The sequence below is a fragment of the Cydia strobilella genome, chromosome 2 (assembly GCF_947568885.1).
Source record: "Cydia strobilella chromosome 2, ilCydStro3.1, whole genome shotgun sequence".
Lineage (NCBI taxonomy): Eukaryota > Metazoa > Arthropoda > Insecta > Lepidoptera > Tortricidae > Cydia > Cydia strobilella.
In genome coordinates, this window is record NC_086042.1 from 29,204,488 (window position 1) to 29,221,657 (window position 17,170).

The 17,170-nt window shown below is 37.5% G+C and overlaps 1 protein-coding gene across 1 annotated transcript; it reads left to right on the top strand.

The window, feature by feature from the left end:
- The first annotated feature begins 671 nt into the window (after positions 1-671).
- On the top strand, positions 672-7,254 carry LOC134754694 (glucose dehydrogenase [FAD, quinone]-like). The gene is made up of 6 exons (XM_063691033.1): positions 672-764; positions 1,567-1,736; positions 1,964-2,046; positions 2,652-2,809; positions 4,152-4,266; positions 4,885-7,254. The coding sequence occupies exons 2-6, from the start codon at positions 1,574-1,576 to the stop codon at positions 6,256-6,258; spliced, it is 1,893 nt and encodes a 630-aa protein (XP_063547103.1). The 5' UTR covers positions 672-764; positions 1,567-1,573; the 3' UTR covers positions 6,259-7,254.
- The last annotated feature ends 9,916 nt before the right edge of the window (positions 7,255-17,170 follow it).

The following is a 17,170-nucleotide window of genomic DNA, read 5'->3' on the forward strand; positions in this document are numbered from 1 at the left end:
TTATCAATTTCCAATTTTTACAATATCAAAAACGGTAATTGAATTTAAAAATCGTATATAAATTTGACATTACGTACAAATGGATCTTGCTTGATTTTATAATTATAGTTCTATGCGCATTATCATTATGTCCGTCCAAACCCAGTACATTCACGATAAGATTGGTATCTAACATTAATTTAAGAGTTAAAAAGACGGAAGAGTTTAAAAAATACGCATTAATTGGTCATTCCTATTATGTGGTATATAATATATTAGTTTTTACATGCATAACGGTATTGGTGGGAGACGATCGGGCGGTGAAAAGAGCGTTTGAGGGAAAACCGACAGCACGCCGCCCGGTCGGGCGACCTAGGTACCGATGGGCGGATGTGGTGGACGCTGATCTGCGCGAGCTGATCCAAGCCTGGCGAGAAACTGCACAGGACCGGGATCAGTGGCGAACTGTCGTGTTGGAGGTCAAGACACACTGGGTCGCTGCGCCAGAGGAGTAAGTAAGTAAGTGCATAACGGTATGAAATACAGCGTTATTTAGTTTTTTTTAATGGTTTTTTTTTTTTAAGTATTAAAGGATGCCAACAAAAATATTTTTCTTCGAACTTGGCTGTACACACTACCGCATCTAAATATATAATGCCTGAGCATTTTGCAATAAATACTGATGTATTGATTAAGGCAAGCACATTGTCTCTTAACAGTAGGATCGTGATCGTGAACAACTCAGGCGCACGTGCCACTTTCTCTGCCACTTCTGCTCTATACAAGTAAGAATTTTTGGAAATACGTAATTGCTTTCTAAGGACATTTTACAAACAACTAAAAATCTTAGAAATAAAGTGTAATTTGGACATTTTCAGAAAAAAAAACTATTTCTTCGTTTCAAAAATATTCGAAGTTTCAGGTTATGTCCATTCAGAATCACAGAACATTTACTTTAATTATGATTAAAAGAAGTCAGTTTTGTGGTGCATTATGACAAACATTTTGTTTCGGCAGTCAGAAATTTAAGTCATAAATATTGTATTCTGAGTAGAAATAATGCAAAACTTACTCGTATTTATATTTCTCATTGGTAAATACAACATGTTTACTTGACACTGCAGAGGTTTTTTTGCTTTCTATAAATTTGCGTAACTTGGTTTAAAAAAAACATATCCATACTAATATTATAAATGCGAAAGTCTGTCTGTCTGTCTGTCTGTCTGTCTGTGTGTTCCCTCTTCACGCTTAAACCGCTGAATCGATTTAGATGAAATTTGGCATAGAGATAGGTTGAGTCCCTGAGAAGGACATAGGATAGTTTTTATCCCGAAAATCATCCCTTAAGAAAGTAAAAAGCGGGGTGGAATTGAGATAATTAATGAAGTGTCTGCTAATTTGTGTGCATAATATGCTCAAATTGAATAATTGCTATAAGACTTTCTCCAGGCGCTATTCTTACTCTAGCTGGGGTTACTAAGTCCACGCAGACGAAGTCGCGGGCAAAAGCTAGTTTATTATAAGCAGTAATCACCTGTATTTTATTTGTTAACTAATATGACTGACACTTATCCACAAAAATCGCAGTTCAACCATGGTGCACACCGTATGGCAGCCGCCAAACATCGCTCAGCAGTGCCCGGCACAAACAAATCTCACCGCGTGTACCCCTTTTGCTCTCGTGTACCTTAACTTGTTGGTGAAACTCTTTGGCTCAGCGCCGGATCATGCCCCTGACCCTGAGCCTGTAGACGCAGGTAAGTGACTTGTTATAACTACGACTCTAGTTTAATACTTTTTTTGTCGATCTGAGAATGCTGTTACGCATCGTCCCCCTGACCTGAGGTGGGTCCATGATGGGGAGGTATGTGGGACTCACCTCCCGGCTCTTTCCATTGAGAAAAGAGGAGAGGAGGAGGAGGAGAGTTGGATCCAGATTATCATATGTCTTCTATACATTATGTATTATTTTCTCTAATTTCAGAAACCTACGACTTCATCGTTGTAGGAGCCGGGGCCGCTGGATGCGTCGTTACTAACAGACTTAGTGCAATTCAAGAATGGAAGGTAGATAGTTACTTCACTGATGAAATATGATTATTTTTGGTATTAGACCGTTAATTGAAACTTGATGTGCTTCAATTTTAACCTCTATACCACACAGACAAATATTAGGTATATGAAAAGATCTCTTTCATGTGTCGATGATTTCAGACGTTTCATATTTGTGAGATTATAACTCCGCGCCTCTTAGATCTTGCTTGGAACAGATGCCGTGCCATATTATAATAAGCACATTGAAAACCTGAGTCGCTTACAGGTGATAGATAAAAAAAAAATATTATAGGATATTAGGTATTACACAAATTAACTTAGCCGTACAGTAAGATCAAGAAGATTTGTGTTGTACTCAGACAACGATATATATAATATGATATAATATACAAATACTTAAATACATAGAAAACACCCATGACTCAGGAACAAATATTTGTTCTCATCGCACAAATAAATGCCCTTACCGGGATTCAAACCCAGAACCATCGGCTCACCATCGGCTTCATAGGCAGGGTCTCTACCGACAAGGCCAGACCGGTCGTCAAATAAATGTTTTCTTTAATCTTATAATTACGAATGGTTAATGATGTTTAAAACGCGCCCAAACTGTTCAGGTGCTGCTTCTAGAAGCTGGTCCAGAAGAACCCGAGATAACCTCAGTTCCCGCGCTGTCCACGGCGCTCCTCAACTCCAACTTGGACTGGCAGTACAAGACCATGCCTAGTGACGTCGCTTGTCTCGCCTATCCAAACCAGCAATGCAGTTGGCCAAGGCAAGTTGTAAATTCTTCTCATCCTATCTGCTAAATCCCACTATCCTCACCCGCCATAACTCTATTGCCCGTCATCAGTACTCACATTTAGGGCTTCCGATCCCGGTATTCCGAGATCTTGGTATTCCGGGATCCCGCGCCTTTTTTCAGTCCCGCTCGTAGCGGGATTACGAGCACGGGATCCCGCGGGATTTGCGGGACTGCAAAAAGGCACATTTTCAACAAAATATTGATCAAACCATTTAATCAATTTGATATTTTAATAATTTGTCTTAAATAATAATTGAGTTCCTTACAGTTTGTTAAACATAGGTTGATTTTGATCTCAATAGAACTAATAGAAGTGCAATGTTATTTTTTTTTGTGTATCTTTAAAAGGTAAACTCTAATAAAAGTTTAAATACGTACGTACGTTTAAGTGTAATATTTAATGTTTAAAAGTTAAACTCTAATAAAAGTTTAAATACGTTGATTATTTCGTTGTTTTATTTACCTTATAATTGATATCATTAATTTCTATGCGGGATCCCGCAAATACCGGTATCCCGCGGGTTCGAAAATATGCAATCCCGCAGGTACCGAGATTAAAGATAGGCTGCGAGATTGGAAGCCCTACTCACATTACATAATATGTGGTTGCATATCGTTTCTTAAACAGTCCATACACTTATTCCTTGATCTTGCCGCCTTCCATATTTATAATATGTACTTAGGTATCATGCTGACTTTCACTTACATCTCTACTTCTCTTGAAATAAAACTATGAAAACGGATTATATCGCGTATATTGAATTTATAATACATCCCGACGTTTCGAACTCTTTACAGCGTTCGTGGTCAACGGGTGACTGAGGAAAAATTACAAAATGCAAAAATACCCACATACTAAAATAATGAACAATCATAGACTACAAACTTTAAGGCTGGTTGTACATGCAAAATCGGTTCATAAGGCTAGTTATACACTATAATTATTTTTCAGATATATATATATACGCGATAAAAAACTTTTTTTTTTTTTTTTTTTATCGCGTATATATATATATCTGAAAAATAATTATAGTGTATAACTAGCCTTATGAACCGATTTTGCATGTACAACCAGCCTTAAAGTTTGTAGTCTATGATTGTTCATTATTTTAGTATGTGGGTATTTTTGCATTTTGTAATTTTTCCTCAGTCACCCGTTGACCACGAACGCTGTAAAGAGTTCGAAACGTCGGGATGTATTATAAATTCAATATACGCGATATAATCCGTTTTCATAGTTTTATTTCATGAGTAACTATCGCGGTAACCGAAGACAATATTAAGTTGAAAAATGTTTTCGTGAATGTTTCAGGGGAAAAATGATGGGTGGATCAAGTTCTATCAACTCGTTTGTCTACGTCCGCGGCAACAAACTTGACTATGACGATTGGGCGGCGCGTGGTAACCCGGGCTGGAGCTACGATGAGGTATATAACGCATATCCCATTACATATATTAGTACTACATCAGAAAATCATCCCATCATGAGCACTATTAAATTGTTCCCTCAATGGCCATGACAATGATTACCTCTCATTGAAAACTACCTTTCTCCAAGTGACATGGCCTTGTGTAAATGCAAAGTCGAAGTAATCATGGCTTTTGGGGGGTTTGCTTTAAGAGCCTTCAGCTTTTGCCGTCGTTATAATTATCTCCAAGCCATATCATATACCTACGCCTAAATCCAATTAATCGTCATAGTTTCATTAAAGGTTTGTTATCTTTAGTTAAAGTTGCAACTCGCAAATATTAGTACATTTTCTTATTCAATAGCAAAGAATTCAAAAGTAAAGACAGGCCGATATAACGCCGAGCGAACATGTGCATCAACGAAATGTGCACAAACGCTATTAGCGCACCAATTATCTAGCCCCACTTCGTAGTGCTCGTAAGGACCCGTATTTACGTAGTAAGTAATATATAAGTCAATGTTCAATAGATCTCCCACGAAGAACTGATATATTTTACGAAAAATTTTTTTTTAAATTAAAATATATGCTGGATGAAACTGCTATTAAATAATTAGATTATGTCTTGTTCTGCAGGTATTACCATACTTCAAGAAATCTGAAAGAAATCTAAATATAGAGATGTTAGATCGAGCATATCACGGCGTCAACGGCGATCAAGCTGTGTCATTATTTCCCTATGTTGACAATCCAGCTATTATGATAACCGAGGCCTTCAACGAGACCGGGCTGCCGATTAATGACTGTAATTCCGCTCAACAGTACGGAACCTCACAGGCCCAAACCATCTCAGAAGAGGGACAGAGAGCTTCTACTAACAGAGAGTTCATCAAACCCATCAGATACAAACGGAAGAATCTTACTGTCAGACCAGAATCCGAAGTTATCAAAATACTATTTGATGAAAACAAAAGAGCTTCTGGCGTACAATACATTAAAAACGGGCAGCTATACACAGCTTATGCGACTAAAGAAGTCATAGTGAGTGGCGGATCTATAAACTCTCCAAAACTACTAATGCTTTCTGGAATCGGACCTAAAGAACATTTGAAAGATCTAAATATTCCAGTGATCTCCGATTTACCAGTTGGGGAAAATCTACATGATCACGTCACGTTCAACGGTCTTGTTGTTGCGTTGTCAAATGAAACAGCTACCACTGTCAGCCAGGAAGAGATCATTCAAAATATAATGGAGTACAAGCAGATGAAAGTAAAAAGGGGTCCATTGTCAGGTGACGGCCCAGTGAGCAGTGTATCTTTTTATTTGACTGAACCTGGCTTGCCGGCTCCCGATATTCAAGTACAAGTTGACAATGTTAACTGGGAAGAATTTATCAGAGAACCTATTGATTCTAAAGGTTTGGCTATCTTTCCGACAGCGTTTTATAATGGACTCATTCCAAGGGTCATGAACAATGTTCCAAAGAGCAGAGGTAGATTACTTCTCAACGCGAGTGATCCTTGCGGACACCCTCTGATATCCCCTGGGTATTTGACTGACCCGCACGATTTAGAAGTATTAATGAAAGGTGTGAAAAGGGTTTTGGCTTTGGAAAGCACTCATGCTTTTAGATCTAGAGGTGCTTACTTCGTTAGAACCCCTCTGCCAGCGTGCAAGCACTTGACTTGGGGTACAGACTCATACTTTGAGTGTTTGGCGAGGTCTTACACATCTAGTCCTTACCATCCTGTGGGGACTTGTAAGATGGGCCCCGCAGGCGATCCCACGGCAGTGGTGGACCCCAGGCTCAGAGTGCATGGAGTGACAGGTCTAAGGGTTATAGACGCGTCTATGATGCCACATGTACCTCGAGGTAACACGAATGCTCCATCAATTATGATTGGAGAAAGAGGAGTGGCTTTAGTCTTGGAGGATTGGCTGGATAAATACAAAATAAGAAACGTGGAAATCTTTACCAGTGACGCGGTTACATGTACGTGTGACTAGCTTGAAAACTTACATCAACTACACCAACACACTTGCTTGTAAAGTGAAACTTATTAAACCGCTTTTATAACCTAGATACCTATTACGCACGCGTGTTTTTTTATTATATTATCGCACTTGTATAACCGATCGAGTTAAGATAGTAACTTATTGCTAATAGTATGTATGGAGACATCACCTGCTTGTCTCCTCACCGGTTGTTTAATCACCAGGCATCGTAAACTGCGAGCGAAATCCATTGAAGGACTAGGGTTGTTACTTAGTCAAGTCAAAAACGTCAAACTACGTCATTTCAATGGATTTCGCTCGCAGTTTACGATGCCTGCTAATCACCTTTTGTACCGCTCGGAGATATTGTCCTTCTTCCATGCGCTGGATTTATTTCTACGTGCCAGAGAGCAAAGTCAGATATTTTGAGTAGGCCTCCACACAAGCATGCCGTCGAGGGGGCTTTTACCTAAAAGTAAGTACTAAAGAAAGTGTCAAAAATACTGATTTAAACTTTCACGATTTTTACTCATTATTATTTACAACGACGGGACTTAATCGCGTAAAATAAGTTTTAAATTTACCTCCGACGTTTCGAGGACGGCGTTGTCCCCGTGGTCTCGGGTCTTCTCCTAGACCACGACGGGGACAACACCGTCCTCGAAACGTCGGAGGTAAATTTAAAACTTATTTTACGCGATTAAGTCCCGTCGTTGTAAATAATAATGAGTGTCAAAAATAGTCTCCAAAGCACATCTTCAAAGGACCTAAGGCTTGTAAAAGCTGTGAGAATCAAATGAAATCATTTTGTGACCTTTGCAAGTAAAATAATGTATTTTTTTACCCGCGTACTCTTATAGGCGTTAACGCGTACTCTATATTAGAACAGGGGTTGTAAGAGTACGCAATTCCCATTTTTGTTAATTGTTATTATTATTAGAAAACTGTCATAGTTTTGCTACTGTTTATCTCACTTTATGGAAGATGATTAAATTGTAGATAGAATAATGGCAAATTTTATTACCTACCTATCATTATTATTATTTTAAAAATTTTAGAACTTTAAGTGCGTACTCCTAGACCAGGTTACCCTATTGACAGCCCCTTAAGTTCTAAATCTCTGAGTCTCTTTGGAGACCTTTCAAAGAGACTCAGGGATGCAACTGGGGACCGGAGAGCTGGCAGTTACCTCGCTCAACGCATCAGTCTGGCAGTTCAGCGGGGTAACGCAGCCAGCATCTTAGGGACCTTTCCGCAGGGGCCTTGTTAGGGTTCCGTACCTCAAAAGGAAAAAACAGAACCCTTATAGGATCACTCGTGCGTCTATCTGTCTGTCTGTCTGTCTGTCCGTCTGTCACAGCCTATTTTCTCCGAAACTACTGGACCAATTAAGTTGAAAATTGGTACACATATGTAAGTTTGTGACCCAAAGATGGACATGTAACATAAACAAATTAATTTTAAACACGGGGGCCACTTTTGGGGGGTAAATGAGAAAATTAAAAAATAAAGTTTGTCAAACTATATCGTGTTACATATCAAGTGAAAGAGCTCATTGTGAGAATCTCAAATATATTGTTTTATAATTTTAAGATAAATAGTTTAGAAGTTATTCAAGAAAATAGGCAAAAAATTACCATTCGCCCCCCCTTTATCTCCGAAACTACTGGATCAAAAATTTTGAAAAAAATACACAAAATAGATCTTTACCTATAGATCACCGGAAACCTATAATAAACCTAAACCTAATTAGAAATGTGCAGTCAAGCGTGATGTGCAGTCGGACTTAATTACTTAGTTTTTGATCCGACCCCTACGGGTTTTTTAAAGACATTTCACATGAAAAATACATTCTTTGTTTAAATTGTGTAATGTACGGAACCCTCGGAACGCGAGTCCGACTCGCACTTGGCCGGTTTTTTTTAGATTTAGTTTCGTTTAGTTTTATTTTTATTTAGATTTATTGTAATTTGAAGTTGTTTTTATTTACCTATTGTTTTAGTACCTACTTATTATAATAATAAAGTTCTAAATGTATAGCTCTAAAACATTTTGGATAACAACAAATGTAGTATGTATGTTAGGAAGTTAAGTCAGCAGAATCACGGGAACGTATAACAATAACTTATTCTACACGTAATACGGCATTCGCGTTCTGTTCGTAGACGACAGCGAAGACCAATCAATGAAGCTGCTGAATGAAGGGCTATCGTTTTTGTGCTCACCAGTTAGCGCCACTGTAGATATAGGTCCAGAAAAACAAATCTTAAAATTCTTGTAGGTATGTTTTTTTTATAAAATCAATAAATTCTAATATACGCAAAGGTATTTTTTCAATCTGTTTAATTTTGCATATATTTTAATTGTCACTTTTTGTAAACCACTAACATTTATTGAGTTATATCTATAATTATTGTTTACTATGATTAATTAAAGATGGACAAAGATTTACCACAATTATGAATAAGGAGTGAAAATTCCCGATATAAAAGCTTGAAACCCCCAAAACTTCTATGCATTTGACATTTTGATCGTCTTCCATCTACACTAGTGCCCCTAGCGGCGAAATTAAACGCGGTAGCCCTCATTCAACTGTCGTTTTTTACTCTTCAGTATCCCTAAAATTTATTTTAAAATCGTTTAAATTAAGTAGGCTAGCCTAAATTTCAGTGTTATTTTTGTGGCTGTATTAAACCTACCCGCTGTAAGTAGAGTCGCCATCAGATATATCTGAGCAGCCAAGGTGCTCACAAATATCTGAACACGCCTCTATTGTCAAGGCGTTAGAGTGCGTGTTTAGATATTTTTTGAGCACCTCGGCAGCTCCGATATATCTGATGGCGACTGTACGTACAGAACTAGTTTAAATTCGATAGCGTGACGTGACGTACGCGTTAGCGTTAAGTCTCATTTTGTATGGGATTTTGAACAGCGCGCCAAGCGGGACGTTATGGAAACTGAACAACTCAACATGACACTGAAATTAGGCTAACCTACCCAGATCAAACGATTTTAAAAGAGATTTTTAATTAATTATTAATCACTAATTACTAATTAATAATCATTACTTTAATTGTGTCATTCTCAAGTAAAAGGTACCAACTTCCACATTGTCGCTTACCACAAGGACGCTCTGACAGGTTATTCGTATAGAGATACAAGCAAATTTCACCCTTATGGTAAGCGACAATGTGTTACCTTTACTTGAGAACGACACAATTATTTTATTAGGAAAAATAAAAGTTGTTATTTTTTTACGAAAACAATATTATATGAAGGTTAATTCATTTGGGCATATGCTGACTACCCTTAGAATATGTGGTTATGTCAAAAATATGAGCTTTATATGATTCCCAGGCATGCTTTATAAGATCTGAGAAGGAAGAAAAAACTAATTACAGTTGGTGCCTAATAGGCGTCCTTGACGACAATTAATTATTTGTTATGTTAGGCTGCAAAGTGGTTATTTGGCGTGTTGAAATTGAAAGCTGAGCAAGAGAAGGAACCTAAGATTGAACCATGAGCAAAGCGAAGCGAGATTCCTGAGCGTAGCGAAGCTTTGAAAACACGAGACGCCAAATAATTTTGCAGCCGTGCGGAACACACAACTTTTCACCTCACTACAGAGAGTAAAATGCGAGATGCTAGAAAAAAATATATAAAAATAATCATATTTAATTTTGCCCTCTATTTAACATATCAAATTTAAGACATAACACACTCAAGTCCAAACAAAATAAACAAGAGAAAAGCACCCCCTCTGGTGTTGCGGGTGTCCATGGGCGGCGGTAATCGCTTACCATCAGGTGATCCGTCTGCTCGTTTGCCTCCTATAACATAAAAAACCGTATCCCGCAAAAAACTGGACGTCAGTGGAAAAGAGCTCTATATGAAGGGTACACGGAAAGAATATGTCTAGTCACTTTTTTTCGGAAAATGAGATTTTAATTTCAAAATGTAGAGCTCTTAATGAACTATTAGTTGTACCTTTTGCTACCACTGTATAATATATGTAACATAATTTTTTTATTAGTTAAAAAAGACCTGGTCACGGAATTACCATACATTTTGACATGGTTCCAAATTTTAAAACCTCGATTACTAAAGTGACTAGACATGTGACGTTTTCAACCAAAAGGTACCACATTGTCGCTTGTCGATAAGGTTGATTTCAAATTGAAGCTATATGGAAATAGCGCCTTATTGACAACCGAAAATATGTACCTTTTTGGTTGAGAATGGCACACATGTTCTTTTCGTGTACCCTTCATCTATAGTCGCCATTGGGTCCATATTGGCTCACATAACATTACTTGTCATATTATTTTTCATAATAACGCTTTTTGATCATAATAATCATTTGTCATAATTTTTTTGCGTACAAATTTGTTGTATATAAATTTGTATTACCAAAATCATTGCTCATAATTATCTGTAGGCAAATTTTTTTAACAACATAATGTCATTTCCAACTATTCGTCACGACTCATAATGGTTTTTATAATAAACTTATTAATTATAAACTTAAATTGTATAAGTATTTGAAAGCATAACATTTTAACTTTTGCAACTTTTTTATTTTTCATGTACCTAGCCTATTTCGGCCCGCCAAGGAGTCGACGAAGCCCCGCTTCGCGGGGCTCCTTTTTCCGCTCTGAGGAACACAAGAAACCTAACACTCCTCCTCGCTTCGCTCGTCGTCGTACCTATCCCGACTCTGGAACTGTATTTCTTTTTTGATAGCAAGTTGAATGTAGTGTGGATGCAAGATACCTGACAATAAAACCAGGTAAAGTTTAAAATAAATATTATATAAAATTTTATTACTTAAAATCGTTACGTTAAAAAATAAATATGATATAAAATTTTATTATTTAAAATCGTTATATTAAAAGAATATATGAAAATTAACATTAGTATTACAGATATTTATTATGATTGACATTATTAACATGAATGATTTGGTATTACGATATTAGTTATGCGCAAAGACAAGTTATAAGTAATGATCATTATGATATAAAATTATATAACAAACATTTTCGGACTTCCAATAATCGAAGTCGCAATTTTATGTGAACTTTGGCGCACCCGTCGCCATTGATCGGAGTATAAGCCACATAAGTATAAGCTGCAACTTGGCAGATACTACGCCGATCGACACGCGACAGTACGGCGCCGGTACACTGAGGCGCACAAATCGAGTTTTCTGCCCGAGGGTGGAAATGAACCTCTTCCCGTCTCAAATTTTATGAGGCGGATTTCAGCCAGTTACGGTAATGATTACAAATATGAATTTTACTTACACCTGTCGCGTCATAATAACTTCGAAGATAATGTTAGGACTATGGATGGTATAGAAAGGATGCACATCTCTTATGGCAGAATTGTTGCAAAAGTGACCGCTTTCAACTTTAAATAATAGTTCCTAATCTCTCCGGTGGCGCTAGTTGGGCTCTGGGACATAAGCCATATAAGGCAACAAATAACCCGACCAAATTACGTAGGTTGTTTTTGGTAGTATTTCGGTGTATGGTGGCGCCGCCTAATTACTGTTTTTTGATGGACACTTTTCATACATAGAGATTTGGCTCCTTTATATAGTCTCCATGGTTAGGACTTTATCCTATTCAATATCCCATTTGTAAGATATATTCATGAAACATATGACTCCTTCCATGTATGACAGCTTATTATAGAATAAAGATATTTAGTTTTTAAAGGACTGTCTCATTTCAAACAGAGACATAGAATCATACTATCCTTTGTCTTACACTAGAACTAGCACCCAAGAAAAAAGGATGAGTATATTTTTTTGTTTTTATTTACTGACAATTATTTTGACCAACGATAGTATATGTTGCTGTGGACGGTATAGAAAGGACGACAATCTCTTATGACAGAACTATTGCAAAAGTGACCAGCTTTCAGCTGTAAATAATAGTTCCTAATCTCTCCAGTGGCGCTAGTTAGGCTCTGGGACATGGGTATAACATGAACCATATAAGGCAACAAATAACCCAAATTACGTAGGTTGTTTTTGGTAGTATTTCGGTGTATGGTGGCGCCGCCTAATTACTGTTTTTTGATGGACACTTTTCATACATAGAGATTTGGCTCCTTTATGTAGTTTCCATGATATTTTGCGATATTGCGATGACAAGTGTGACAGGCGTTTTGCATTTGTTTCATAGACAGATCAAGAACGTACTTTTGGCACGTTATTCTATCCATGCTGACTGTACCCCGTTCCAAGAATCTGCTTTATATCGGCCTTTTGCATTTTATTTCGGCGCCGCCTCCACTCGAACAAGGTTCCCCGTCTCGCGACATCCACGCATTATAGAACCTTGTCGCAGATTGCTTAGTCCATGCAAGCGATTTATGTTACAACAATACTAATTTGACTATAGATAGACTTTAAAATCATTGGAATAAGGTTGAAGAAGTTAGTTAGCTGTGTTAGATGGTACGCCATTTTGGCTGTTCTTTTGACGGTTGACAACTTTTGGGCGTATTGATTTTAGGTCGTTGAGCCGTGTTGTAAGGGGCGGGAGCTTCAATGGCAATGAAATCTGATCAATTTGAGCAGTTTAAATATAACTAGCGACCCGCCCCGGCTTCGCACGGGTAGTTCGACTTACATAAAACCTTTACAAATCATACATATAAAGCTTCCTCTTGAATCACTCTATCTATTAAAGACCGCATCAAAATCCGTTGCGTAGTTTTAAAGATCTAAGCATACATCCCTATGTATCACTTTCCGCTGTCTGTCCGTCCGTCTGTCCCTACACTTGCCTGTCAATAAACGAATTTATTTAATAATATTATATTTATTAGACTATGTTGAAGTACTCGCTTAAGAGGGGGCTAACACAAAGTTGCAGATTTTATATTGAATTTTTACACGTTATAATCAAGGACATAAAAAATAAATCAGAAACTCTTGGACGTCAGCTGCCGCTCCGTTGGTGGGTTGAGGAATAGCAGCCACCGAAACACGTTAAAAAAATCTAGTCATCGCCTCCCGTTTGATACTGTGTCAGATGATAGTTTAGATGCTATTGTGAATAAAAAAATCGCGGTGGAAAGAACCTCAGCTAGTGGCCTGAACATGTAAAAAATAAGCTCTTTACCTGTTTATAATAGTAATACCAAACTCATGAAACTGATTGTAGCATTTCATCACGTTTCAATAAACGCACTTCAATTACGCATTATGCATACTTTGCGGATATAAATGGTAAGGCGCGTATTTTTTACATGTTCATGTGGACAGCTGACGGTCTTTCCACCGCGACACAACCGGCTTTTTTTTATTTAAAATAGGATATAAACTATTGACGGTATAGAAAGGACGACAATCTCTTATGGCAGAACTATTGCAAAAGTGACCAGCTTTCAGGTGTAAATAGGTGGCGCTAGGTAGGCTCTGGGACATGAGTATGACATGTCATGAGTACCGTAGAAGGCAACAAATAACCCGACCAAATTACGTAGGTTATTTTTGGTATTATTTCGGTGTATGGTGGCGCCGCCTAATTACTGTTTTTTTATGGACACTTTTCATACATAGAGATTTTGCTCCTTTATATAGTCTCCATGATCTAAACTATCATTTGACACAATATCAATCGGGAGGCGATGACTGAAAAAAAATTTTTTTTACATGTTCAGTCATTAACTGACGGGGTTTCCACCGTGATACAACCGGCTGACTATTTTTTAAATTAATGATAGCATCTAAACTATCATCTGACAAAACATCTGACGATATATGCTCCTGGCACGTGGTCCATAACACGCCATTTAGGGAAAAGGATCCATCTTCTAAAATTTGCCATCTAAGGCCGTTCCCTCGGTTTGCCGCTGTCTTTGTCACATTTCGCAAGAAAGAATGGGAAAAAACATACGCGCCAAGTGTCAAGTTTGATCGAATTTTGTCGGTTTTTATTTATTTTAAAAACGTTACCTTACAATATCGAAATCCTAACGCTATGAAATTACCATTTATGTTAAGATTGTTTTTTCTTCTTTTTTTGTTTATAGTACCACATAATAAATAACAGAGTAAAGCAGGATTAAAAGTCCGAGTTAGAGGTTACTTTGGGAATTAATTGTATCGAGCGAAGTGTCATAATTCGTGTATCGGAAGCTATGATATTAAAGATAATATAGTCAAGAACTACATATATTTTTTCCACGTCTACGAATATCAACGCCTCTTAGAAAAACATGATCATATAAGGAGATTTTTCCCCTTCTGGCCTTAAGGACTTCGTTTTGAGAGAAAGTTCAAATTCTATTGACAGTTTTTTTGTGGATCGGGTCCTTTTCCCTAAATGGCGTCATGTGCATCCAAAAGTCCTTCACTAACGCACAGAAATCAAGTTTCTTTTGAATACATTACCATAGTTTTCCCTAACCCGATTTAAGGTTCCTCGAAAACTTTTCTTAAAGTACTTAGTATTTCGTGCAACTGATGCTTCGGATTCTGAACACTTAGCATCATTGGACTTACCTGCATGTGTCTGGTGTGTCGATAAATTGGCTAGGTATCGATATCGATGAAATATGTGCCCTTTTCAATTAATAAGGTACTTATGATCGGTTGTCAATAAGGAAATACTTCCATAAAGCTTCAATTTGAAATCAACCTTATCGACAACGACAATGTGGTAAGTTTTAGTTGATAATGTCACATAATTATTGTATTCGAATCTGTGGTGGGGAGGATGTATATCTATATTAATGACGGGTCGGGTTTAATATGTCTATGTCTCACGGAAGTTTTGTTATTAGGATGTATATCTACCTATAAATTATATATTTCTATAAAAATAATACGTGCCTATAAATCAATTATTTATTTGTGTGGATGTACATTTTTAGTGTTTCGTACAAAACTTTGTTCACATAATCACTTCGGTCTTGCAAATCGGTTATAAAATTTTTGCTACCTTTTTTCTGACGTAATTATTTTGCCAGACTATTGATATAATCTACTTATGTATAATTATGTACGTTTATGGTTACTTCTCTTAAATATACTTATTAATGTGTTTGTGTGTCTTTTAGTTTGACTTTTATATTTTTCTTTGCACCACTGCTGCTACTGCATATATGAATTTTCGTGCCTCCGCTACCCAAAGGTTGTCTTATCTAAAAGAATTCTTAGACCGTCTTTTGTTACCTCTACCCAAATCGATTATTTTTGATTGTGTTTCTGTACATTCCTAGGTATTAGAATAATGGCTTCCAGGATTCCAAAACCTTCTAAAATTGACGTATGTATAGATCTCATCAAAAATAGATCTGTACCGGACCTAGACGCGAAACTAGTACCAGACCTAGATATATGTTATGTAGGCTTGAATGTCCATATTAAACATATTAATAACGGGTCACTCACGTATTTTAAGTCGAAAACGCTCGACATGTTTCACGCTCCTGATGACGCTCCTCGGTACGGAGTGAAACATGTCGAGCGTTTTCGACTTAAAATACGTGAGTGACCAGTTATTAATACGTTTAATATGTCTGTGACTCACGAAAGTTTTGTTATTAAAATTGAATGTCCATGCCCATGTTTTGTCAGAATTTCGTTTTAAAATAAGTTTCATGTGACTCTTAAACCCAATTGTCCGAGGTATCGATATAATTTAAAAAAGTCCGTCACGCAGTCGCAGGGATGCCGGATTCCGGCCGGATTCGAGCTTACAAATAAAATATAGGACGTCAGCTGTCCGCTCCCACACCTGCACGGGATATATCCAACACGGAAACGAATTAGACGAGCGTGTGACCAAGTGTGGCCGTGTGTACCACATTTTACAATTAAAACAATGTTTTGGTTTATCGATATTAAAAAAGTCCGTCCCGCAGTCGCATCCCTATCGGGCCGGATTCGAGCCATAAATAAAATATAGGTCGTCAGCTGTCCGCTCCCACACCTGCCACACGGGATATATCCGACATGGGTCACACGGGCACGAATTAGACGAGCGTGTGACCAAGTGTGACCGTGTGTATTTCTACAACATACAAATTGGACGAGGAAACTGATTAAATTAAAGGTGACATTCAAAAATATAATTTTGTTAAGAAATTTATATTAAATTTGACGTTTTCTGCAGTCTGGACGCAGTCAATGCCAGCCGATGCGAGCCGAACCGAACGACGACTTTTTCGCTGTTCGAGGTTATGCGTCAAAATGTAAGCGAAAAACGAAATCCCATATCTATTTACAGTCGAAAGCACCGCAAGTATAGAGTATAGTATATTCAGCCCCGGGTGAAGAATTTACGAGATCCTCAACTGATCTCCGTCACTGTAGACGGGGGTTTATCCCTGTTTTGTTCTTTACTGCGTTTGATTTTACGGATGAAGATATTTTAAGAAGCTTATTGGAGATATATTGATGTTTATGTGATCTGGCTAACAAAGGGAAAAAAGATATAGGACATCTTTATATGTATGTAATTCTGTTAATGAAATAAATGTGACCTTTTCAACAAAAACTCACATTGTCGGTTGTCGATAAGGTTGATTTCAAATCAAGTCGATATGGAAATTACCTAGCCTTATTGACAACCGACAATAAGTACCCTTTCGGTTGAAAATGGCACAAATATTGATTGATACTCGTACGTCTCACACCCTAAACTGTTGACGGAAGTTGCAATTTAAAACCATATTAGTATAAATTCCTTAGAATTTACCATGTGCAATTTTAAGTGAAATTAAAAAAACTGCAAATAACCCAGTAATTCGTTAGTAGACAACTGACAGAGTAAGCTCCAGATCTAAACTTGAATGTTAGAAGTTCTCAAACCGGCTGACACTGTTTAACGGCTGCCGTCATAGACATTTATAGATTTATGGCACATTTGGTCCGGGGGATAATCAGTGGGGGGTAATA